General features: G+C 39.5%; 1 protein-coding gene across 11 annotated transcripts in view; it reads left to right on the top strand.

Moving 5' to 3' along the window:
- EPB41L2 (erythrocyte membrane protein band 4.1 like 2) overlaps nucleotides 1-25,564 on the top strand; it is a 205,010-nt gene that overhangs the window by 118,403 nt on the left and 61,043 nt on the right. For all 11 annotated transcript variants that reach the window (XM_061130599.1, XM_061130604.1, XM_061130603.1 and 8 more), the window contains 3 exons: nucleotides 4,942-5,046; nucleotides 18,300-18,342; nucleotides 24,210-24,285. In XM_061130599.1, the coding sequence (XP_060986582.1) occupies nucleotides 4,942-5,046; nucleotides 18,300-18,342; nucleotides 24,210-24,285 (224 nt within the window). The remainder of the gene's footprint in view (nucleotides 1-4,941; nucleotides 5,047-18,299; nucleotides 18,343-24,209; nucleotides 24,286-25,564) is intronic.

The raw sequence follows: 25,564 nt of genomic DNA, 5'->3' as shown, positions 1-25,564 counted from the left end.
CATCGCAAATAAGAATTCAGTTCTTTAAAAAAAATTCAGGAAATCAGACTGAAAAAGTTAGATCAGTTAAACTCTCTATAACCTCAGTTTTCTCATTGTGAAATGAGATTGAGTGTAGTAACTGAAAGCTCTTTATAATGATATTTAAAGTCAGTTATTATTTTAGATTAGTTCAGAAAGTTTCTGTGCTCTCAGCTGCCTTTTAATGCATTCACATAATGTGCCAAATATTTTATTAAGTACTTTATTACATTTGACTTTTTGATCACCGTCATAAGGTGACTCAAGATATGCCTGAGGTTGCACAGTGATTAAGAGGTAGGGCTGGTGTTCAGATCCATGCCCCATTCTGCCCTGGTAGTGATGCTCTTCCTAGCATATTGTTGAGATCGATGATTCACATGAGTGGTGGTGCATGCCAGAATCTAGGAGGGGAGAAGGAACAATTTCACTTTGCATGTCCCCCACACAGTTTTTTTTTTTTTGGTTACACTATGTGGCATGCGGGATCTTAGTTGCCCAGACCAGGGATCAAACCCTTGCCCCCTCCAATGGAAGCGTGGGTTCCTAACCGTTCCTGGACTCCCAGGGAATCCCACCCTCAACATTTTTATGTACTTGTATTATGAAGTGTATCTTGATTCCTCTCCTCCAAACGATGAGGATTATTCCTTATGGAGTGAGTTGTGAACAGCGTGAAGGCAAAAAAGAAGTGGTGAGCCACTGGGTCGTGTTGCTGTCCGAGCACACTCAGGCAAGGTTGATTATAGATTAATATTTATGAAATGTGATAACTTGGTACGGTAAATATGTATCATTTACTGTGTCTCTGATAATTTGGTATGCTTTCTTTATGAAATTAGAAGAAATATGCTAATTTGTTTGCCTTTTTTAATTAGCTTCCAAGGCAGATCAGTTTGAGGTGTTTTAAGAGTAACTTCTTCCGTTTTCTATGTTTTCTTTCTCTACTCCTCATTCCCCAGCTCCTGTTTCTTCCTCTCTTGTCTTGATGACTTTTAGTGTCTATTTTTTTCTTAAAAACATGTCAAAATCTTTTGAATGTTAATGTGTATAAATAATTAATGGAATAAAGTGCTTGTAGGTTAATGGGTTTTATTTTATCTGACTAGAGATCCACTGGGTTTCCTCAGTTTGAGAGTTTTAGCATTGATCAGCCATTACTCTTTTAATATTGCCTCTTTCTTATTTTATTGTCTTCATCTAGAATTCTGGGAAGGTATGTATAGAATAGATCCCCTCTTCTAGCTTACAGGTCTGAAATTCTTTCATAGTCTTTATCTGTCTGTGCTTCATTTTGGGTCGTTTTTTCAGATCTATTTTACACCTTTTAACTGTATCAACCCATGTCCATTTGGATTATAATTTAATTAGTTTTATTTCTAAATGTTCTAATTGGTTCTTTTCAGAAGTTCTGCTTTTTGATAGTTACTTTTTCCTTGATATTTTAAAATATTTATTTCTTTAAACATATAAAAATGCTAATTTTGTATTCTGTACTTGATAATACCGTTGTCTACTGTCTCTGAATTTCTGACTGATATCATATCTAAGGCTCAATAATAGTAGCTGGTTTCCTTATATGTCTTTAATCTTTTTGATTGTACTTGTTGGGATTTTATCTATGAGAATCATTTATTTTCCATTTCCTTAAGAGTCATTTCAGATGCCACAGCCATGGTGAGGTTATGATATTTCTCAGCCGCTTTTACTCATTCCATTCTTGGTGCTTCTCCCGTGCACTTTTGTATTTGCATCTTTCAGCACATGCCTGTTGGCTTTGTTGCTTTTTTGTCTTCCCAACCAGTTAAGTTCCTTGAGGGTGGAGATGCTGAATGAAAGCTTAAGTAATACTTGTGGGCAATTAAGATCTTATCGAGCATTTAAAATATCTATTTCCTGGAGAAGGGAAGGAGAGAATTGTGGAGAAGCAATCTGAGCATTTAGAAGATATTTTGGTGTTGGATGTGGGCTAGTGAAAGAGTTGGGAATAGAATTCAACTGTGATTGGGTGAGGCGCTTGGTTTGGCGCTGTAATATACACTATCTTCCTGGGTTTATTTGACCCTCACAGTGAGCTGTGAGAGAGCTGCTATCTCATCTTACAGTTAAGGAGACGAAGTGGTTCATCCATTGTTAGACTTGTCCGATAATAGTAAAGTGCTTACAGAAAGCTGAACAAGGGAGGGACGGGGTCTGACTCCAGCCCCCCCGTGTGAATGCCTCCCGTTGCTGCCCCGCGAACCAGTGCCAGGCTGCGGCAGCGAGCTGTGTGGATACTTTGCTCTGAACCTTTTAGGGGAATTCTGTCCATGAGAGCATGTTTCTATCTTTGAAATGGAAAGCAGTGAGGAAGTATGATTTATTAATAAAAACTGATGGTAAGGCAATGTTGGATTGTGTTTTTCTCTTTGAACTGAGGTATGTGTTCGTATTTATAGACGTCAGTTGTCTTAGCTATCCGTTTTACCCTAGTTTCAAATACCATTCCAACCAAATAAAGTAGCATGAATCTCCTTTGAGGCTGTCACATTTCACCATGATTTTTTAGGGCTAATCCGTTTCAGTAGTTAGCTTATTTGAAAGTAGTTGTCATTCTGTCAGAGGTTTCCTAGAAGTAACACCTTTGCTTGGAAACTATATCTGATTAAAGGCCGACTGCCTATATAAGCATCCATTGAGTTCTTAGTGTCTTTCTAAATAAGATCATCTCTTCTTTATAGTAGATGAAATCTTCTGTGACCTATTTTATCCCTCCTTATAAGTACTTAGTGTGTGATAAACAAGTAGACAGATGTGGCAAGAGCTGCAGCAGTTTTCCCCCTTTGCTATCTTAGATAAGAACAATTCCCAATTATGAAGTAGTCACTGGAATTATCAATACAACTATGGTCAGTCACTGTGAGCCTGAGTGGTAGCTGTCACTACATTTAAAATAAGTATATCACATAGAGTACACTGTATTATTGTATTTTCATTTGATTCAACAAGCATCTATTATGCTGGGCAATCTTCTTCTCTCTAGAGACTGAACAATATTGTTGAAATTAATGTCAGAGAAATTGAATTCTTAGATTATTGATTACCTTAAAATATTTTTCGCTGTTGTTTACAACCAAGTCTCATATCTATTCCAGGCACTTATGAAGAAGAGATTATGGATTTTACTGCACTTTTAAAAAAGTAACTATCATGACATGAGTCACCTTCTCCTTATAAAGTCAATTAAAATACCTTCAAACTCAGAGTCTTAATTATATAGATTAATAATGGCTTGCAGATAATGAAATTCAGAAACTTTCATTTTAGAAGCTTAATGCTAAATTTCATGTAAGTGAATTGAGCTATTTTTCATGTTTTAAAACTCTCCAGCTTAATAAGAGCCAATATTGAATAAGCCCTCACTATCCACACACTGTTCTAAGCTCTCATCATGTATTATAAGTCATTTAGCACTTAACTACCTCCTGTATGGTAGATTCTATTATCTTTTAATAGATGTACAAATTAAGGCAAAGAGAACTTAAGTGTCTTGCCCCTGGTCACATAGATTGTAAATAGTGGAAAGGCATTTCGAACTTTGGAATTTGGAATCTGGAGCCCAATACTCCCATTTATTACACTATATCTGTGTGTGCTTTAAATGTGTGGATGTGTAAACACTTATCTGTTTCTTGTATACTTTATCATTGTTTGAATCTGTAGTGAGGTGGATAGCACACTGCTTGTAATGTTGAAATCATGTAATCTCTGTGGCTTTTCTCCCTCTTCCCTCTACTATTTAACGTAATTCTTTTCCTAAAAAAGAAGTGTTTAACTATGAAAATTTGATAATCAAGGTTGCAGATTCTGCTTCACAGGTGTTGCAGGCATGGATTTCTTACCTCTGCTTCCACAAGCAGAGGACAGAAACACACACTTGAATCAAGTTTCTGTGAAGACTTTATCTTCTGAAAACCCTTATCAGAGTCGTTCCGATTTGAAATTGAAATGTCTTTTATGTCTTACTCCATTTTTAAAGATGTCTGTGTGGCAAGCATTCATTTTCACACATTGGATGAACTAACTAGTAGACATTTCAATAATGTGAGGCATTTGTCCCGAGGATGAACATGTCTGTCTTCTGGCTTGTTCCCGTCTCACTTGCAGTCCAGGGGTTGTTTATATCCATGCAGGGGAAGGAGGGGTGTGTCTGACCCAGCTCTGCACTTGGTGGTTCCCAGGGCTGTGCCTTTTAATTGGAGTCACCACTTTATGTTTTGACATTGATTAAACAGTGAATTTTTCTTCTGAAGCTGTCATAGGCTTTTATATCTCTGTTGATAGTAGATTAGATCCTTGGAGGCAGCTGATTTACTGTCTCAGCTTCATTCTCTTCTATTTTTAAGATTTGTTCTAAGGAGTGAATGCCATATGATTCTCCAGAAAAAGTGTAACTTTGTATTGAAAAACATAATTTCTACTCTACAGATACTCTGGAATAAAAATCACACTTAAGTCGTGATGGGATGATTTGTGTTAGGGTATGTGGAGCTTAATGATTTTCCTGGGGAGAGTGTACCCGAGCCACTTTGAGGAACTGAGTGGGGCAGCTTGGACATACTTTTGTACTACTTTAAAAACAAATAAGTGAACTCTTTAAGCATTTTACTTTTTTTGGTTTTTGAAATATTAACATGGAGTAGCAGTAAAGCCTAGGCCATCTGGCTAATCATGCTTTCGTTTTGGAATTTATGTTTTGTTTGGGAGTGGGGAGTTTAAAATGAAAAAGTTATGAATCGTTTTTGGGTATTGTTTTAATAGAGGATTGGAAAATATTTCATATTAATTTATGCTAAGTAATTTTATCTGATATGTCCTTGATTTATAGCACTCATGGACCTTTAGTGCTTGAAAAGTAAAGATGTTATTCTTTTTCCTCAGAAACGTGCTAAGGGGCAAGTGTTATTTGACAAAGTGTGTGAACATCTCAATCTCTTGGAGAAGGACTACTTTGGACTTGTGTTTCAGGAGAACCCTGAGCAGAAAGTAAGTGAAGTTATCTTAAGTTTGTTTATATTGTCTTAAAAAAATACTGTGTGTTTCTCTTAAGTGGTATAAAATTTAGTTTTCAAATAACTTATTTCATGTTATTATGACAGTTTATGTTCATTGTGGTGGTGGTTTAGTCGCTGAGTTGTGTCCGGCTCTTCCAATCCCTGTCAGGCTCCTCTGTTCATGGGATTCTGCAGGCAAGAATACTGGAGTGGGTTGCCATGAACTTCTCCAGGGGATCCTCCCAACCCAGGGATTGAACCCAGGTCTCCCACATTGCAGGGAGATTCTTTACTGTCTGAGCCACCAGGGAAGCCCAAAAAGCAGGGAAGGAGGAATATTGGAAGAAATATCAGGAATACCCATCTGTACTTATCTGGAGGTTCAGGAGAGCGTTTGCCTTGCTGAATAGATGAGTGGTTGGTAGGGATGAAGGTGTTCCTTGCCCTGTTGTGTGGGTTATTGGGGGCAAAACAGAAGGCAGAGTCCAGCTGACTCAACGTGGTAGAGTGATTGATCGATTGATTTGGGCTGTACCAGGGTAGATTTGTGATGAGTTTATTGTCGGCAATTTTGTTGCACTTCCTTTTTTCTAGCATGCTGTTTCTGAACCTTTTTATCAAAGGATGATGGTATAAATGGGTTTATTCTTGCTGTGTGCTTAAGTTGTCTCTGGCGTTTGATTTAGTAAATGAATTAAACAGTCCATAATAGCCTGTTTTTTATATGTACATACTGCAAGAAAAAAATAAAATAATAATACAAACTTACCCCCAGTTACTCTTATATTTTCCCGTGGAGTCAGAGGAAAATGTTTTAATATACCCTCTGAAGTTGTTTTCCGGAGGTGCGCAAATTAAACTGACAAAGGATGACTTTTATTCATGTGAGTAAGTGGGAGTTCACAGAAAACTGTGACTGCAGGAAGTGGTCAGGGCATCTTAACAGGGGAAAGAGGTAGGAAAAGGCACTTACGGAAATGAGTGACTTTTAGGAAAGGTGAGGGCCCTGTAGGAGAACAGGTGGGAGACAGGCTCGTTTCGTGCCAGTGTCTGTTTAGCTGAGGGCTTCTCCTCTCAGTGATAAGAGTCAGTCTTCCCTGGTTGGAAGGAAAAGGTATTCTTTTCCTTCCAAGAAAGGGAAGAGATTTATGACAACCTAGTTCTCCTGCTTTCAGGTAAAAGGAAAGCCTGTTCTTACGTGTCTGCAGCTCAACGTGGTATTTATCCACCGTGGTGCGTTCTGGACCCCGTCCATGGTGACTTGAATTGGACACAGACATCCGGGCTGTAAGAGTCAAACTGGCAGGTCGGAAGGGAGTGGAGTTTGCCAGAGCCCACTGTCTTCTGAGTAGAGGTGACTTGGTATATCTGGAGAAGGAAATGGCAACCCACGCCAGTATTCTTGCCTGGAAGATCCCATCGACAGAGGAGCCTGGTGTGCCACCGTCCATGGGGTTGCAAAGAGTCGGACGTGACTGAGCGACCAAACAACGACAACAAGGTCTTAGTTGCAGCCGTTAGGGATCCTTAATCGCTGCATTTGGGCTCCTTATTTGCTGCATGAGTGATCTAGTTCTCTGACCAGGGGTCGAACCCAGGTCCTCTGCATTGGGAGTCTTAGCCCCTGGACCACCAGGGAAGTCTCCTGAAGTGGTAGATTTGATCAGCCAGGACTCTGTGAAGATCTGCCTGATCCCAGAGTGCATTGAGATGGTTTCTGCTCCAGGACTTTCCTGAGATGCCGCTAAGCAGGACAATCAGAGTGCTCTAATGCTTGATGCTAATTCCAGGGACCTTCAGGGTTTCTCCCTTTCCTAAGCATATGAAAGAGAAATATTCACCAGTTCTGGCAATTAACCAGACTTAACCTCTAGCCTTCTGTCTTTGTCAGTTTGCTGTAGACTGAGTGACTTATAAACAATAGACTTGTGTTTCTCGTTTGGGAACCTGGGAAGGCCGAGCAAGGTGCCCGCTGATTCAGTGTGGTAAGGGCTCCTTCCTGGCTCATGGATCTCCTGTGGTATCCTCACATGGTGGAATGAGCAGGAGGGCTCTCCAAAGCCTCTTTTATAATGTCGCTGATCGCACTCATGTGGGCTCCACCTTCATGACCTAATCACCCCAAAGGCCTCAACTCCAAATACTGTCACACTGGGGATTAGGCTTCAGCGTATGAATTTTGGGGAAGGACACAAGCCTTCAGCCTCTGTCACTCTCCTCATTGTTAAGGAAGTTCTTTTTCTACTTCACTTTCTGAGTATTGGGACTTAACTCTGGTGGAGAAGATACTGATGCAGGGTGAAGAGTGAAGGCTGGGTCTAGGATTATGCCCTGAAAGGAAGCCCTTTGGAATCTGTTAGACGGTGGCTGTGGGCAGACTCACTGTGATGGTTCTGAGGATGCCCAGAACGCTTGGTCATAGTGTGACCTTTGCAGTTACCTCCCAACATCTAATATTCATGTCAGAGTCAGTAGGTAGGTGAATATAGACTAAGTTTTATTTATCCACAGGCCTTCATTATTTATATTTATACATCCTGGTAATGAAATGCAGGATACAAACAGTGATGATTATATATAAATTGACTTTTCTCAACTTGCTGCATTTTAAATCCTTGATACCTAATTTGTGGTTTAATTCCACATTGAAACCGAAGACAATTAAATTGCATGCCTGCTCACTGAATAGTGTGTAAGCATTCTTATTAGAACCCTGTTTAGAATATTTTTCTTAGAAGTAATAACATATTAGACATTCAACTAAATAAACTAGGCGCTCTTTTAGACTTTAAATTATAAGGTAGTCTTGATAATGTTTCCAACCATGTGCTCTTCTGTTGGCCCTCAAAGCTGTAAAAGAGAAAGTGATGGAAATTTGGCTAGGAGCACTTAATCTTTCTTAAGAAGGAAAACCATCAGTATGTTGTAAAATGTGTAGAATAACTTCTGTTATAAACATGATATGCTGTATTAAGACATACAGTATTTCTGAAACATTAGAGTTGCATGGTGAAGAGTGGTATTTAGATAGTAGGAGTCTCTATTTTTTATTTTGCTGACTCTTAATATATGTGCCTGATCCATGTTTTTATCCTGAGTCTCAGACTCATATACTTCACTCTCTACTGGACACTACACTCACTTGTCTAAAAGGAAACTAGTCTTCTCCTTCATCTATTCCCTGAAGAGTAGTTATAAATTGCTTCCACTTTTTATACCTCTTTTCATTGCTTGTCAGTCAATAAGTTCTGTCTTCTACCTGCTGGCATCCTTCTCCTGGTTCTCTTTGTCCAGTGTTCTTGCTTTGGTTTAGGCCCCTGTCATCTCTTGCTTTGAATATTTTATCAGCCTTCTAACTGGTTTAACTGCCCAGTCCCAGACCTCTGTGATCATTCTTCTCCCTACTGCTAGATCAAACTTTGGGGAAGGCATAGCCCATCTTGGCGCTCCTTGCTTAAAGCCATTTAATGGATGCAATCTAACCCTCTTAGTGTGGTTTACAAAGCTCTTGGTCAAGTGACTGTGGTCTACTTCTTTGTCTTCATTTCTCAGTAACTCCTCACAAAAATCCATATTCAATTCACACCATATTTCTCTCATAAGGGAAGCTTTGCCCATCCATAGTATATCTGCTTGAACATACTATCCCTTGTATTTGGAATATCCTTCTCATTTTTTTTTATTTTTTTGAATCTGAATGTCTTATTATTCCTTAAGATCCAGCTTAGGTATTCGACTCTATGAGATTTTCCTTGGTTGTTTTCCACCATCATCCTTCCTGGCCCCAACTCAAGGAGAGTTAACAGTTCTGTCTTCTAAACATTTCAGTTCAGTTCGGTCACTCAGTCATGTCTGACTCTTTGCGACCCCATGAACTGTAGCATGTCAGGCTTCGCTGTCCATCACCAACTCATCCTCTGTCGTCCCCTTCTCCTCCTGCCTTCAATCTTTCCCAGCATCAGGGTCTTTTCCAGTGAGTCAGTTCTTCACATCAGGTGGCCAAAGTATTGGAGTTTCAGTTTCAGCATCAGTCCTTCCAATGAACACCCAGGACTGATCTCCTTTAGGATGGACTGATTGGATCTCCTTGCAGTCCAAGGGACTCTCAAGAGTCTTCTCCAACACCACAGCTCAAAAACATCAATTCTTCGGTGCTCAGCTTTCTTTATAGTCCAACTCTCATATCTGTACACGACTACTGGGAAAACCATAGCTTTGACTAGATGGACCTTTGTTGGTAAAGTAATATCTGTTTTGTAATAAGCTGTCTAGGTTTGTCATAGCTTTTCTTCCAAGGAGCAAGCATCTTTTAATTTCATGGTTGCACTCACCACTTGCAGTGATTTTGGAGCCCAAAATAATAAAGTCAGTCACTGTTTCCATCATTTCCCCATCTATTTGCCATGAAGGGATGGGACCAGATGCCATGATCTTCGTTTTCTGAATGTTGAGCTTTAAGCCAACTTTTTCACTCTCCTCTTTCACTTTCATCAAGAGGCTCTTTAGTTCTTCTTCACTTTCTACCGTAAGGGTGGTGTCATCTGAGTGTCTGAGGTTTTTGATATTTCTCCTGGCAATCTTGATTCTAGCTAGACATCTAGACATTTAGCACAAATGTCCATCTAGATGTTTAGCACACACCTTATTTATCAGTCTTTCTCCCCATTGTTCTAGAAACAGTGTAGCTTCTGTGTGTCTAGACAGTATCACATATTTTAAAATTCCACCTGTGCACCATCTCACACCCATTGAGAAGGTCACTGTTAAAAAAAAAGAAAATAACAAGTGTTGGCAAGGAAGGATGGTGAAAAAATTAGGAAACCAACCTGTATTCTGGTGATGGAAAAGTAATATGGTGCAGCTATTAGGGAAACAGTAGAGAAGTTAGTCAAAAAATTATAAATAGATTTACCACTTTTGGGTATATATCCCGAAGAATCAAAAGTAGGATCTCAAAGAGGTATTTGTACACCCACATTCACTGCATCACTACTTACAATAGCCAAGAGGTAGAAGCAGCCCAAATGTTCCTTGATGGATGAATTAGATAAATAAAACATGGCATATTCAGAATATGGTGAATAGAATGTTTTTGAGCATTAAAGAATGAGGTCTTGTTAATCCTATAACATGGATGAACCTAGAGGATATTACACTGAATGAAATGTTTAGTCACAAAAGACAATTACTCTGAGTCCCTTGTATGAGGTATTCCCTAGGCAGACCCATGGAAAAACAGAGTAAAATGGTGGTTACCTGGATTGGGGCGAGGAGATAATGGAAAATTGTTGTTCATTGGGGATAGGGTTTGTTTTGCAAGATGAAAAAGTTCTAGAATCTGTTGCATAATAATGTGATATAGTTAGTTCTGCTAAACTATACAGTAAACGTTGGTTAAGAGGATGAATTTTATGTTTTTTTTTTTTTAACCACATTAAAAAAAATTACCACCCATGTGCAAACTAGTATGCATCTGCAACTCTGGCAGTGAGTAATTAAGGCATAACTTCTGCCTTCACGAATGTCCCCACTTAGTTCCAGTTGAGAAGATAGAGGGAAAAAAAAAAGGAAAAACCCAAATTACTCAGTTAATAAATTTTGACTACTGCTCTATAGGAAGAGTTCAGGTTACTAACAGGGAAGACTTCCTAGGAGAGAATGATGCTTATGCAGAGACCTGAAGTTTGAGCTGGGCCAAGGGGACTTAGGAAGCACACATATAGGGCCCTGAGTAGGAACAGCTGACCTCTTGGAAAATGAAAAGATGTCTCTTGCGGCTAGTGAGGGGAGACCGAGTGTTGGTAGGGGTCAGGTTATGCAGGGCCATCTAGGCTGTATATTTATTTATCAAGGCTTGGGAGATCTCCTTTATGCTCAGAAAAATGATGGCATTGATAAACTGATGCAGTGATATGAGACAACCAGTCTTGCCTTTAAAAAGATCTGAGTGTGAGCAGGACTGTTCACCCAAAGCACAAAAGGAGCCTCAGTTGAGGTTATGGCAGAGAAAGTAGACAAGCAAATGATTTAAAAGCGATATGGATTGCTTGCTGTCGACAGTCCAGCTGAGATCATAAAACTATGATGGCAGCAGAATACATTTTGCTTCTCTTATTGCTCTCTGCAGCCTGGGCATAATAGTGGAGAAATGGGGTGTTATGTTCAAATGGTTATGGTAAGAGGGCAAAAGGTTGAGAAAGCCAGAGATCCTGATGCATAGGTAATCAAGCTAATTGATTCATAAGATCACTGGAAGGAACGTAAGCTGAAATGGGCTGATAGACTGGGAGAAAACGGCTGGGACCGAGGGATGAAAGTTCTAAGTTGAAGGGCAGGTATGGTGAGAATAAATGGGGAGAAGACTTAGGAGAAGAAATGATTGCATCTGAGAATGGAATGATGACTTCTAATGAGGTGGAGAACTCTGTGTGGTGACAAGACAGTGTTCAGCCATGAAAAGGTTTGACTGAAATCAGAGAGAAGCTAAGGTCATTAAGGCAGGATTAAGGTAAGGTTAAGTTTGGAGGGGTTCTCCATAGGGTTGCCATGGACAAAAAAAGCTGTTAAACCAGGAACTCATAATTGCGTATTTTTAACTCTGTAGTTTCTCTTCCAAAATTTGGGATGAAAATGCCCATAAAATTAGGCACACACTTTGTTATCTAGACCTTAACTATAGAACAATGGGAGAATAAACAGTGGGTGTCCTTTCTGAAATACTTTGCAGAAGATGAATGCACACGTGTAATTGGCATTGCCAATATTTAATTATTTCATATATAATCTGATTTTCCTGTGTAACTTTTGTGTTGTGTAATTATCTTATTCCTTCTTGCTTATGTAGATAAAATCCAGTTCTTGAGACATCTGGGCAAAAGAACCTTTATTTTCCCCAATATAAATTTGTATCATGTCTTTTTTTTCCCTCACAGAAACTTATATTGTTGCACTAACTCAGCTCATGCAGTTTCACCAATGCAGTGCTACAGGATATAGGAATTTAAACTGCTTTTTTTATGCTGAATATTATCTGTGTTTATAGATGTTTCAGTCACTCATTTTAACATATAATGAGAAGGTGAGGTAAAGCCATGGTTATTTGTATGAACACTTTCCAAGGAGAGGAAAGTCTAATCTTTATTTTAGTGTCGTGCTACGTCTCCTATGGTTGGAAGCCTTTCACGTCACTCTTGAGTATGAAAATCTATCATTATTAATGTTGGAACTTTTTAATGTCTGCTGAGAACTCATATAAACTTTATTGTGGAAAATTTGTTAAAATTACGTGAAATCAAGCAATGTGTTATTCTTTTATACACAGAATTCCAAGTCTATATAGTTTTTGTATTCATGTCTAAATGGAACCATCATTAAGAGTTTTGGATTGTCTTTAAAGGGAAAATACTGTCTTGAGTTTTTGATGTTAATAGAATTTGGCATCTGGCCCAGGGATTTTAATGTCATTTTGCTTCCAGCTATATTGAAAGGGGAGCTTGTTTGAAGTGTAGCTGATATCCACAGCTAAATTTATAAAAATTGATTAATGCATTTCTCTGATAGACCATTTCCTCCCCTCACCAAAACTAGAACTAAAAACTCCAATATTAAACTATTTGTTGTATATAAACTGTTCTTTAATAAAATTCTATATTCAATCCGGATACACCTTATAATACCACAGATAGGAGTTGGAATCACGTTCTACCAGACGCATGGTGAATGTTTCACTGTAGCTTAGAAGGCCTGTGACGGTTCTGCTAACACCAGCATGATGGCAGTGTCCTGTTAAACTTAATTTAGACAGAGGTATGTACAGTAAAGTAGATCTGCTTCAGTGCTATAAATTCTTAAAGGAAAATGCAGATTTCAGACAAAATTACTGTTTACCATCTGGTGATATGGTGTATGTTGGGTTAACTTTAATGTCTCTCACTGGTAGAATTGATAAGCACCAGTTTTTAAGGCATGACTAGTCTGTGATTCTTCTGCTCAAAGGGTGGTCCAGGGCCCAGAAGCATTGGCACCCCCCAGAAGCTTGTTAGCAGTGAGAGGGTTTCCAGATCCTCACCCCAGGCTCACTGTCTGGTGATCTACGTTTGGACTGGAGCTTCAGGTCATTTACATATACGTTTAGGCTTGAGAAGCACCGATCTAGGGCATAAGTGCTCTTTTGAAGTGGCAGAGAGAATTACTGGAGTTTGGAATGTCATGAAAGCCAAGAAAGCAGGGGGCACTAGTAACCCCAAGTGGCTCGGTGTTGGGGTGCTCACAGCCTCTTGGTGGGGAGTGAGGCTCTTCACAGTTCTCGTGGACATCTGCGCCATACAGTCTCTGAGGTTTTTCTAACACCAGCATCCAATGAACGTAAATATAGTGATTCATAATGAAGCTTTTATATTTTTCTAGGTGTTTCTGTTAGAAAATAAATGAGAATCACTTTATTTCACACTTTTTCTGAGACTCAGTATTGAAAATGTTATAGGGAAATGACAGACGGCTTGATATTAACCAAAACTGTTCTACAGCCTCAGATTTGTAGTGGATAAGAGAGTAGTAGGGAAAGACTGAAGGCAAAAGGAGAAAGGGATGTCAGAGGATGAGATGGCTGGATAGCCTCACAGGCTCAGTGGTCGTGAATTTGAGCAAACTCCGGGAGGTAGTGAAGGACAGGGAAGCCTGGTGTGCTGCAGTCCATGAGGTTGAAAAGAGTCAGACACAGCTTAGTGACAGCAACAAGGATTAAGGAGTTTCTCCTAATTAAGTGGCAGAAGGACTTAAGTGTGAAAGAAAAAATATGTGTATAGCTATTTGCTGCTTAGTTAAAAAAAATTTTTTTTTTCTGTAACTTTCCAAGGCAGATTTTTGTTTTAACACTTTTGTTTGTGGTGGATTCCTTTGATAGTCTGGTGAATTCTCTGCACTGCTTCAAAAATTTTTATTTTTGTATTCAAGAAGTAGTTTTATTCAGTGGGCTAATTGCCAATTTCAAAATATTTGGTATTCATTAATCATAATTCAGCGTGTTTCACAATTTAAGTTTTAAATGCTGAATGAAAGATTAACATTGACATATAATTGGGATTTCTTTCCAGTCCAAACTGCCTCTTTCAACCATAAGACTATGATTTAAGCTCTTCATAATTTTATGTAAAATCATATATGGGATGCTTCTCAGAACAGTGTTTGAAATATGTGATTATAATAAAGTACACAGGCCTATGAAGGAAACCAGTAAATAACATTCTAACATATTAATTTAAAAATTGAGATAAAGTCATCATCAATATCTAACCCCTACTGTGATTTCAGAATATTAGCATAAGTGATATTTTAAGATCTGCAACTACTCTGATGTGCTATGGAAAAAGTTTTGATTCCTATCAGTGACAAAGCTAAGAGCACTGCTGATATTAGCCAGAATTTTTCCCCTCTATATTCATAACTGATTGTAATGTTGAATTTCAGCTAAAGGTTAATGAAGATAGAGATGTAACACTTTTTCCCCCTGATTCATAGACTTTTGATTTCATTAAGATAATTTTAATAGCACAGATATTCTAGGACCACATTTTAATTTTAATTTACTTTTGTTGGAAGCCTGTGATAGGATTCTCTGAGGAGGGAGCGTTCTGATTTTTTTATCTCATCTGGCCCATGACTGCAGTGACTATATTTTTTGAATCCAGAGTCTGATTTATTAACTTTTTGTGAGTAGAAATAGTCACATAAACATTAAATTCTTTAATATATATAGTACATCACCTTTGGAAATAAAAAATTACGTGAAAAGAGATATACACAGAAAGGTGATGGGCCAATTTAATTTTATCATTGACAGAAAACATTTACTATTCAAAACATTGGATAAAGTCCTTTGCATGTGTCCTTACTCTTCAGGAAACATTTGAATGAATGTTTGAAAAGAAGAACCCCATGAGGTAGATGATGTGATCTTCATCTTCAAGTTTAGGAAATAGAGGCTTAAATTAAGACTAATGAGCCCAAGATCACAGAGTCGGTGGAAGGCAGAATTTTGCTCTACATGTATCCGATTCGAAAATCTATGTATGTGGCAGCAAATGTTTATACAAGGCGAGCGGTGCAGCGTAGTCTGTCGTGGGTGTGCGTGGGTGTGCATTCATGTCTTTCTCTGGCTTTGTCCGTCTTTCTGCATCTGCTTCTTGATCTCCCCAGCTCTTCTCAAGTATCAAAACCAAGAATTTGTAATGAGTTTTATATCTACTATTTACTTGTAATTGATAATGCAGAAAATTTAGACTTGGTATTATTTTTAAAAGTCATGTTAGGGCATTTTTGGGTTTTTTGCTTATGGACTTATGACCCTAGGCAGTAAAATTATATCCCAGTCATCATGATTGAAGGACTCATTGGAGCTAGTTATTCAAATAAAAATAAACCTAAGAAAAATAATCTGTAGTCTTTTAAGGTGACCACAGTAAGAGGAAGGAGGAGGCTGACAAAGGCCAGGTACTCACCGACAGGTATTAGCTTGTGACTGACTGGGGGGTTTTTGCAGAAACTTAACACCGGTGGCCAGAGATGTGCTGTGTAAGTGAATATTGAACTGTTTCCAGTGAGTAACATTTGGGGACAGAAGATGTGTTAATACGTCTCTGGTCAATAATGTGTTAATTTAGTACTTAAACTGGTTGCCTGGGCTGCCAAGTCCTGTGAAAGATACAGGAAATGGGATCTCTCCTGGCCTTACAGAGACCTCCTTACTCCTGTGGGAGTGAGCATGGTTAGCTGATGGTGAGCAAGGGGCCACCCGGGTTGGTGGATGCAAGGAGTCCCGTCTGCTGCCCCATTTGATCACATGAGGAACACTCTGCCTACTTAGTCTCTGAATGGACTCTGAAATAAAGAGAAGCACTTCGACCTTAATATTGTGCATGACGGTGTGGTGAGAAGTGGCCCAAGAGCGAGTCGGTCTGACCGTGGCTGGCTGGGGCACTGAAACTTCTCGGTCATTCTCCTGGGTCTGTGGAGCTGGTATCAACTGTCCCCGTGCTATCCAGACGCTGTCCGCTGACTTCTCCATGGCTTCGGTGCTTCAGCTGGGAATGGACGGTGCCAGGTGGCGGGATCACAGGGCTACTCCCGGGGGTCCCAGAAGATGGTATTGTTTTCCTCTGAGAACAGAGAGGTGGTGTCTTTTTTCTTCTGTTCCACGGGAGGCATCTCTAGCAACTGTCTCACGGTGAGGCTGGGGGTTGGAAGGGTCTGCTGAGGCCTGGGAGACCAGTAGTCCCTCCTCGCCTTCTCTTTCTCTGCTCTCGTGTTCTGAGGGACTTCTCCTTTTCAGCGTGGCACCGGTTGTCTCCGATTCAGTTTTTCTCGCTCTGGTGGTTCCTTCCTTGGATGAAACGCCACCACACTTTGCAGCCTCCTTCCCTCTTCTCCCCCAGCCGCTCCCCGGGCTGCGCTGGAGACTGAATGATGTGTGTTCTAGTTCTTGGGCCTCATGAGAGCACGCCGTTTGTGAGCCAGCTGTCGCGGACCGCAGCTGCAGGGCCGGGAAGCTGAATGCAGGCTGTCTTCTCGGGAAGGAGGAGAGCCGCGTCCTGCCACAGCCCTGGAGCTCCCGTGAGGGGGTCCCGCAGGCCCTGCGCTTCAGCGGGCCACACAGCTGGGCCAGCAGTCCTGTGAAACTTCGCCCAGGCTCTGGCAGCTCCTTGTTGAGAGTGTTGAATATGACCAGTGTTTGAACAGAGCATGCACACCTTGGGTCCTTGCTGCCCTGAGTGTAAGCCCTGAATGGCACAGTAAGACCCATGCTTTTGCTCTCGGAGCGCCCTGTTATTACTACTACTTCATAGTGGGTAAGATGATGTTCCGTTGTACCCATTCAGTGTATTGTTAAGATTGTCTGTTATAATTTTCTCTATAACGATAAATCTTTTAACTGTTTGCTTTATATATGCGAATAAAATTCTATTAATATTTAAAACATGAATGTTATAACACATTACTTGAGATGCTTTTAGAATGCATGCAATTTATTTTTTTGTAAAGTCAGTTATTTGAATCATTTTAATATATCTCATAAAATATAATTGTTCTGCTAGTGAGGATAAAGTAAACTTTAATAATGACTTGAGGATAAGGTAGGAGACATATAAAATATAAACATATAGCATATATAAACATGTGTGTATGTGTGTGTGTGTATATATATATATATAGTTATTTTTGGATATGCCTTTCACCTATAGCTTTGAAAGACAAATATTTAATGTCCTTAAATGATTTGAACCTACTAGTTCAAAATTTGGTCTTTTTGCCTTTAAGCTATTACAGTGTTTTCCTGGAATCTTTTAAAATTTTCTTCAAGTGTGCAAATAAAGGAGAAGTAGAAAGAAGTTCCTTAGGATTGTGACTCTTAACTTGGAATGAAGATTTAAAAAGATCTTACATGGCTTACTTCACTCTGTATAATGGGCTCCAGTTTCATCCATCTTATTAGAACTGATTCAAATGAATTCTTTTTAATGGCTGAGTAATATTCCATGGTGTATATGTACCACAGCTTCCTTATCCATTCGTCTGCTGATGGGCATCTAGGTTGCTTTACAAAAACCACTACAATATTGTGAAGTAATTAGCCTCCAACTAATAAAAAAATAAATGGGAAAATAAAATAAACATAGAGATCATAAAAAAAAAAAAGATCTTACATGAAGACCAGCTCCAGTCTGACAGTGCTTCTCCATGGCCTTGTACAGAGGCGGGGAAAAGCCACGGTCTCAGGAGGACTTGGCGTTAGGAGTTGAGATTTGTTTTTGATTGGGGTATATGTGCTTTCAACCCGTGGTTTCCAATGCACATTTTGTCCTTCATGAATAAGAGCCCATCATTGTCCTTGACTGAGCTATCATTTCAGTGTCTGCAGGGGCTGTTTGCTGGCTGTTTGCTGTTTGTTCTACTGCAAAATAAAGACTATATGTACATATATTATGTCTCCTCATTTGGGTGGGTTTTGATTTCACATCCTAGAAAATGAAGCCCAAGAGATCCACCTTAAAGTGTTTCAATATTTTATTTATAACACACACATACACTTTCAAAAACAAATGGGTACTAAGCCTAGTGGAATGCTAATAGCATAGAACTTTGTTAAAATATGTTTATATTTAAATAAGTATGTGAACTGTCAACTGTTTCATTTTGGACTATGGAGACTGTTTCTTATGGGTTAAGTAACCTTTTTTTCTCCCCTTGCAGAACTGGCTAGATCCCGCAAAAGAAATAAAGAGACAGCTGCGAAGTGAGTATTAGATCATCATACTTTTGAACTTATTAAGTTAATATTTATGTCTATTTTTTTTTTTTTTTAGGAAAATTCATAGGAATGTAAGCTAGAATAAGATAGTGATAGAATGATAGACTCTAGTTTGCATTCATAACATATGGCAAGTTGAAACTCATACTATTTTGTAGAATTATGACTATTTACTTTCATGATGGTTTAGGGACTCCTCTACTGGTCAAGAGGTTCTAGATTCCTAGTCTTAAATATTTGCTCATGATGTCTTACCACTGTGAAGCAACACCTGATCTTTATCTCTGGGGAAAACAATGGAAAGCCACTCTTCTGTAACTTGCCCTTTTTATAGAAAATGTACCTAAGGGAGCCCTGTTACCCTTGCTTTGTCTACTTGATTTTGATGGTGTGTCCAGTTAGTTTCGGAGAAGGAAATGGCAACCCGCTCCAGTATTTTGCCTGGAGAATCCCGTGGGCAGAGGAGCCTGGTGGGCTGCTGTTCATGGGGTTACACAGAGTCGGTCACGACGGAAGCGACTTAGCATGCATGCATGCATTGGAGAAGGAAATGGCAACCCACTCCAGTGTTCTTGCCTGGAGAATCCCAGGGACAGGGGGAGCCTGCTGGGCTGCCGTCTGTGGGGTCGCACAGAGTCAGACACTACTGAAGCGACTTAGCAGCAGCAGCAGCCGGTTAGTTTAATTGATAAGCCGACCTCTGGCCCCAGAAGCATGTGGATTCAGTGTTCCTAGATGTCCTGGAGTGAGGGTTTGAGGGGTGAAGATCACATAGAACCATCCCTCCTTGGACCACTGGTGCTCTGAGTCTGGGTTTGTTCTTGGTCCTGTTTGTCCCTGTCTTCCATTTTCCCATTTGTTCTGTTGCCTCCCTAAGTGACTGATGTATCCCTCTCTAACCAGCTTCAGTCCTCTCCTGTGACTGGTTTTGTAACATCTGCGTCAGGAATCATTAGCATCACACAAGAGTCTCTGATAGAGGATCTGGCTACATCATTTACCTCAGGGTCTGGTAGAGTCTGAAGCAGAAAAGGCAGGGAGCCATGAAGAGGTGGAATGTTTAGACAAGACGACAGATTTCCTCCTAGCCCTTCGGATGCTGGGCCCCAGCGCTGTCCAGGGAGAGGCTGTTTCCCTGGGTGCTGGCCTGCAGGGTGCCCTTGGGACTGTTGGTTTCCTTTCCCTTCTTGTTTGTTATTCCCTACGTATTTCTTCCCAGCATTAAAACACTGAAACACATCTCTGCTTTTCCCTTCTATTTCTTTCCATCTACTTTCTGTCTCAGTTTTGATTCTCCACATTTGTTTTCTTCATTTCTTTCTCTCTCTCTCTCAAATTATTGATCATTTGGGCAATTTTCCCTGTCATTTCTTTCCTTTTGTACTCTCCTTTTCCAGTCTGAGTGTATAATTTATTTTTTTTCCCATTTCCTCTCCTTGTATACTCATCTTTCTTTTCATGTTTTAAAAATATCTTTGATTAGAGTAACTTTCCTGATTTGCCCAGGACTGGGCCTGACGGGCTTCTCAGGCTGTGGGGCTTTTAGTGTCATCTGGGGTCACCCTGTCTTTTGACTATCACCCCTGGCTTTCTATCCATTCCTCTGTCCGGCATTTATCAGCTTGATGTTTTATCCAGTTACGTTTGGTCCATAATAGAAAAGGAAGAGAATAAAGGAAAGTAGTAATTAGACATAGATACATTATGCTTACATTATGTATGAAACTGTATGAGAAAGCTTTGGAGCTTTTTCTAGTCCTCTCTACAGTTGTTAAAACTCTGCAAAGTTCATGAATTCACAAAAGAGACAGATGTTTGGTTCTTTCACTTCTCTGAAACCAGACCTGCCAAGTGACCCAGACTGTGGACGAAACAGAATAACCTCTGAAACACGATTGATGTTCTATTGAGTTTGTTTCCTATGGTTTTGTTCTGGCTTTTGTTGGATTATTTTTGTGTACTACTCATTTCAGAGTCATGGAGCTTTCCTAACTTTCAGAGGGCAAGACTTTCTTGCTGATTATGAATCACAGTCTTACATTTTGATTATTTGTGAAGGTTTTTTTCCTTTTTTCTTTTAAAGAGTTATTTCAGAACTTGCCCTTGTGGTTTAGCAAGAGGAATAACAGTAACACATAGGATCTGGCTTTTCCAAACTATTGGAGCTGGTTTCCTGAGTGAAGTTCTGTACCATCCTGAGCATGAAAGTAGGCTGAGGAAATGAAGTTTTAGCTGTTGTATTTTTACCTCTTTCTTTCTGCTTGTGTTAAAATGGACAAAAGAACTGTTTATTCTATCTTAGGCCAGTCTCTGCTATGATTTTTTATTCAGTTAAGAGACAACTAGCAGAGGTAAACATTAATCTTTGTTGAGTTCAGTTCAGTCGCTCAGTCGTGTCCAATTATTTTCATCCCCATGGACTGCAGCATGCCAGGCCTCCCTGTCTATCACCCACTCCTGGAGTTTATTCAACTCATTTCCATTATTAGTGATGCCATCCAACCATCTCACCCTCTGTTGTCCCCTTCTCCTCCCACCTTCAATCTTTTCCAGCATCAGGGTCTTTTCTAATGAGTCAGCTCTTCACATCAGGTGGCCAAACTATTGGAGTTTCAGCTTCAGCATCAGTCCGCCAATGAACACTCAGGACTGATCTCCTTTAGGATGGACTGGTTGGGTATCCTTGCAGTTCAAGGGACTCTCAAGAGTTTTCTCCAACACCACAGTTCAGAAGCATCAATTCTTCAGCCCTCAGCTTTCTTTATAGTCCAACTCTCACTTCCATACATGACTACTGGAAAAACCATAGCTTTATTGGCAAAGCAATGTCTCTGCTTTTTACTATGCTGTCTAGGTTGGTCATAGCTTTTCTTCCAAGGAGCAAGGGTCTTTTAATTTCATGGCTGCAGTCACCATCTGCAGTGATTTTGGAGCCCAAGAAAATAAAGTCTATCACAGTTTCCACTGTTTCCCCATCTATTTGCCATGAAGTGATGAGACCAGATGCCGTGATCTTAGTTTTCTGAATGTTGAGCTTTAAGCCAACTTTTTCACTCTCCTCTTTCACTTTCATCAAGAGGCTCTTTAGTTCTTTACTTTCTGCCATAAGAGTGGTATCATTTGCATATCTGAGGTTATTGATATTTCTTCTGGCAATCTTGATTCCAGCTTGTGCTTATCCAGCCCAGCATTTCTCATGATGTACTCTGCATATAAATGAAATAAACAGGGTGATAATATACAGCTTTGATGTACTCCTTTCCCTGTTTGGAACAAGTCTGTTGTTCCATGTCCAGTTCTAACTGTTGCTTCCTGACCTGCATACAGATTTCTCAAGAGGCAGGTCAGGTGGTCTGGTATTCCCATCTCTTGAAGAATTTTCCAGAGTTTATTGTGGTCCACACAGTGAAAGGCTTTGGCATAGTCAATAAAGCAGAAGTAGATGTTTTTCTGGAACTCTCTTGCTTTTTCGATGATCCAGCAGATGTTGGGAATTTGATCTCTGGTTCCTCTGTCTTTTCTACATCCAGCTTGAACTTCTGGACATTCACTGTTCTTGTACTGCTGAAGCCTGGCTTGGAGAATTTTGAGCATTACTTCGCTAGCGTGTGCGATGAGTGCAGTTGTGCGGTAGTTTGAGCATTTTTTGGCACTGCCTTTCTTTGATGGTAAAGAATCAGCCTGTAATGCAGGAGTCCGGAGTTTGATCTCTGAGTTGGGAAGATCCCCGGGAGAAGGAAATGGCAACCCACTCCATTATTCTTGCCTGGAGAATCCCATGGACCAGAGGAGTCTGGGGGCTACAGCCCATGGGGTCACAGAGAGGTGAACACGACTGAGCAGCTAACACTAACAACCAACAGCCGATCAGTTCCTGTGTGAAAATAGCCTCAAAATCTTCATGTTTGCAAATGTGCACAAGTAAGACTATATAGATACATAAGACTATGTTTATGTATCTTAGGCTTGCCTGTATTAATATGTAAACAATCCATAGCTAGACACACAGTTTATATAGCTAGGTAGAAATGATAATATCAATAGTATATAACTAAATAAAAAGTTGAGCATTATTGGTGCATTTTATCAACTTTATTTATTTATTTATTTTTAATCAACTTTAAAACTGAAAATAGATCCTGAAATATGTGTTCTATTAGAAACTTATTCCTGTTGTCTGTCCTGGTTAGCATGTGCTAGTGTTAATACCTAGAAGACAAGTAAATAAGGATCCATTAAAAAACGAAATGATAATTCTGTGATGACTTTGCTTAATTATGGGTTAGGAATGACCTCTAACAAGTACACATGCATCACGGCCAACCTGGTGCTGCTGGCCAAAAAATGGCATGTTTCTTAATACTCAAAAAAGTTCCATATCTTTTTTTATGATGTTTTAAATGTGTAGAGGGAAGCAAAGTCTGTTCCTGAAATTCAGCAGGATTGACTTTTATTAGTAGAATAATGATGTATTCAGCCCAGACTCAGCAAGGGTGCTATGTGATGCTGTGTGTTCACAGTAGACATTTGATAACTATCCACTGACTTTTTTTAAAGTTTATTTTAATTGGAGGATAATCTCCCTACAGTGTCAGGTTAGTCTCTGCCGAACATCAGCATGCATCAGCCACGGGCGTGCCCCCTCCCTCCCACCCCTCCTCCCCTCTGGGCCGTCACGGATGCACCAGGCCAGCTGCCTGCGCGGTACCGCGCTTTCCCGTCAGCTCCCTGTTACACACGCGGTGCTGTGTGTATTTCAGTGCTGTTTCTTCCATTTGTCCCACCCTCTCAGTTTCCCCGTGTCCATAAGTCTGTTCTCTATGTCTGAGTCTCTGTCGCCGCCCTGCAAATAGCTTCATTGACTTTTGAGTGGGAGAAAAATCAATGTGTCTATGGTGAGAAAAGAACAAAAGGACCCCTTGAGCAAGAGAATAGGATGCAAGAAATTTTTCTTCAAGTCCAAAGTGAAAGCAACTGTAAAGCTTTCAGATAGTATATGAAATAGCACACAGACACACACCTTTTTTTGGTTTCTATTTGGAAATACCATGAACTGTGAGTATAACTCTACATTCAGGCCACTGGAATTATTTTGATCCCTTTTGGAAAATAATGCCTGCCCTGTCCCTTGAGTTGTGTGTGTCTGTTTGTTGTTGTTGATTTGTTTTTAAAGCCATCTGAAGCATGATAAATCAAATATTAGTTACATGGTAATATAGATAGCAATGTTTTAACTTTTGTTAGTCATTATGACATGGTTGCTTACTATATTTACTCTTTAGGCACACTACAGCAAAGTGTATGTTATATGTGCATGTTTTTAAGCCTACTTTATAAAACCTGGGAAATACTTTTATTGTCTTTAAGTGTTATGATGTTTTATCACTCTCTCAAATAGCCCATTAATCATTTCTTGAATGGTTACATTGATCATTTGAAACCCCAACAATGTAGAAATCCTAGATTTCTTTTTGTTTTTAAGTGTGGAGATTTGGCATCTAGAGATCCTGTGGTTAAAACAGATCTTAAACTATTATGTGAAGGTTATATTAAAATTTTTGCATTCTAGCTCACCATGTAAAGGTACCTCACATGTGAGGCTACCACTGAACATTTTGAAAAAATGAACCTTATTATTCTTTAATGATGGGTTATTTATGGAAATGATTTTTATTTTTTACTTTATTTTTGCTTTGTCAGTGATATTTTCTTTAAGAAACAAAATTCTCCAAACTGATTTATGTTGGGACTGGTCTATACTATATGAACATCGATTGACTTTTAAGTTTTATCTGTAAATAAATGGTCATTGTGTTGGTCAGATGAATAATCATGATCTTTAATAATCACAGATCTTCCTTGGCTGTTCAGCTTTAATGTGAAGTTTTATCCTCCTGATCCTTCTCAGCTGACTGAAGATATCACCAGGTACTTTATGTTTTTATTAAAAATGATTCTTTACTTACAGCTCTCATTTCTGTGCCCTGGGGGAATGGTGGTAATTTCAGCATTAAAAAAAAAAAAATTTATTCTTGAGTAGAGTTTTAGAAGTTTCCTGGGAAATGAATATTCCAAAATACTTTGAAATGTTTCTAGTTTCAAAAATTTTGTTCACCTTTCTTTAATTCCCCACTTATATTCAAGTAATGAAGTTTTAAAAAAAATTGCAACAATTTTGTTTCCTATGTTATACTGTCAAAAATTACTGGTACTTAATATTTCAAATTTTAATACTAAGATGGTTTTTATTGTGTAACCCATGTGTGCCTGTGTAATGATCTTATATTACAAAGGTGATGCAAAGGTAGAAGAATGAAAAACTTTTTTAAAATTTATTTTTGGAAGTCTATTGAACTATGATTTTTTTTTACCCCACCCCCCACCCCGCCCTCCTCTCTGGACAGCCCAGTTCCCCCCTACCCTGTCCTGAACTGCATGCCAACAGTGATAGTGAGCTGACTTTCATCCTTAAGAAAATAATGGAGCACTTGTCATCCCTAGAAAATTAAGGAGCACAAGTACTTGTTTACTGTGGGATTATGATAATGATAAACAGAGTCCTTGCCCTGCCTGACTGGAGATTAGGGTGTAATACAGGTGTAACTGACTTGGGGGATGGCTGATTCCTTGTACTGGGCCATGTTCTCTGACTCAACAAGAGTCCTGGACCAGAAGCGGCTTGTCTGTCTGAATGCATTGGGTAGAGGCAAGAGGAGGACAGGGCCGTGACACGTGCCAGGGAAAAGGATCCACAGGAAGAAGCCCGCAGCCCGTAGGGATGGTAGTCGCTGAACAGTCTTCAAGAAGGAGGGAGGATCCTGCCATTTTGTTGGGTGGGGTTGATGGTAACCTTAGCAAGTAGTTAAATTTAAGAGTAGAAATTGGGTTTTTAAATGTTACCACAAAGAGCTGATAGGGAGACACTGCCCCCCCCCACCAGACCCAGATCCTAACAGAGTATAAATAATGTGTTTCTGCATGTTACTTAGTAAAAGCCAGTATTTTTTTTTTATAACTGTATAATAATCCACCTGGAGCCTTGAATGATACAATATTATGATTATGGCTACTAGCTACTGATTCCCAGGTACCATGCTATGTGTTTAATTTATATTATCCAATTTTTTGCCCTTACCTTCAAAGGGAAATAGTTATTCCCATTTTACAGACCAGAAGTTAGTCTTAGGCATGTAAATTAATAGTCAGC

This window comes from Dama dama, chromosome 26, assembly GCF_033118175.1.
Source record: "Dama dama isolate Ldn47 chromosome 26, ASM3311817v1, whole genome shotgun sequence".
Lineage (NCBI taxonomy): Eukaryota > Metazoa > Chordata > Mammalia > Artiodactyla > Cervidae > Dama > Dama dama.
This window is presented reverse-complemented; position numbering and strand designations above follow the sequence as displayed.